General features: G+C 44.6%; 1 protein-coding gene across 1 annotated transcript; it reads right to left on the bottom strand.

Annotated features, from left to right (window-relative positions):
- Positions 1-91: 91 nt before the first annotated feature.
- Positions 92-599, bottom strand: LOC113980424 (myosin heavy chain, skeletal muscle, adult-like). The gene is made up of 3 exons (XM_027707640.1): positions 566-599; positions 362-465; positions 92-277 (listed from the first exon to the last, which is right to left on the bottom strand). The coding sequence occupies exons 1-3, from the start codon at positions 591-593 to the stop codon at positions 107-109; spliced, it is 303 nt and encodes a 100-aa protein (XP_027563441.1). The 5' UTR covers positions 594-599; the 3' UTR covers positions 92-106.
- Between the last annotated feature and the right edge of the window lie 6 nt (positions 600-605).

Genomic DNA, 605 nt, shown 5'->3' on the forward strand with positions numbered 1-605 from the left:
TTAGGACACACTTCTATTCTACAATACTGGCACTGGGGAAATGCACAGGCTGAGTCAAGGATTCTGACCCTGAATTGCTGCCTGTATTTTCATGAGTGTCTAGTGTCTACAGTGCTTTGGTATATGTTGTGCTGGTACCTTCAGTGCCATCAGGCTCTGCCTGCTCCTCACGCTGCTTCTGCTTGAACTTCAGGTTCCCGTAGTGCATGACAGCCCCTGTCAGCTTGTAGATGGCTGTTTTCTCATCAGCACTGAAGCCCAAGATGTCAATGGCACTCTGAAAAAAGTGTCACTAGAGTAAGTACACCAGCTGTTAAAGGTTAGAGAAATAAAAGTTCACCTAGAAAACTTCTGAACTTACATCTGTGGCCATCAGCTCTTCCTGGTCGTTAATGCTGGGAACAGTGATCTCACCTTGACTCACGTACTGATAGTCATATGGGTTGGTGGTGATCAGTAACATCTCTGAAAATAGGGACAGAACAGACATGGGTCAAATGCAATTGGCACATAAAGGAGTTAAATGCAGTGACCTTTGCCTGGAAGAGTTAGTGATCTTTCCTACCAATTAGCTCTGGCTTCTTGTTGGACATGATCTGATAAAA

This window comes from Neopelma chrysocephalum, unplaced genomic scaffold, assembly GCF_003984885.1.
Source record: "Neopelma chrysocephalum unplaced genomic scaffold, ASM398488v2 Primary Assembly neopelma1_94131, whole genome shotgun sequence".
Lineage (NCBI taxonomy): Eukaryota > Metazoa > Chordata > Aves > Passeriformes > Pipridae > Neopelma > Neopelma chrysocephalum.

Excerpts from the sequence above, each read along its gene's own strand:
- LOC113980424 (XM_027707640.1), bottom strand. The coding sequence starts at position 593 with ATGTCCAACAAGAAGCCAGAGCTAATTG. Across the intron at positions 466-565 it reads CAAGAAGCCAGAGCTAATTG|AGATGTTACTGATCACCACC; the intron begins GTAGGAAAGATC and ends CCCTATTTTCAG. Across the intron at positions 278-361 it reads AAGAGCTGATGGCCACAGAT|AGTGCCATTGACATCTTGGG; the intron begins GTAAGTTCAGAA and ends CACTTTTTTCAG.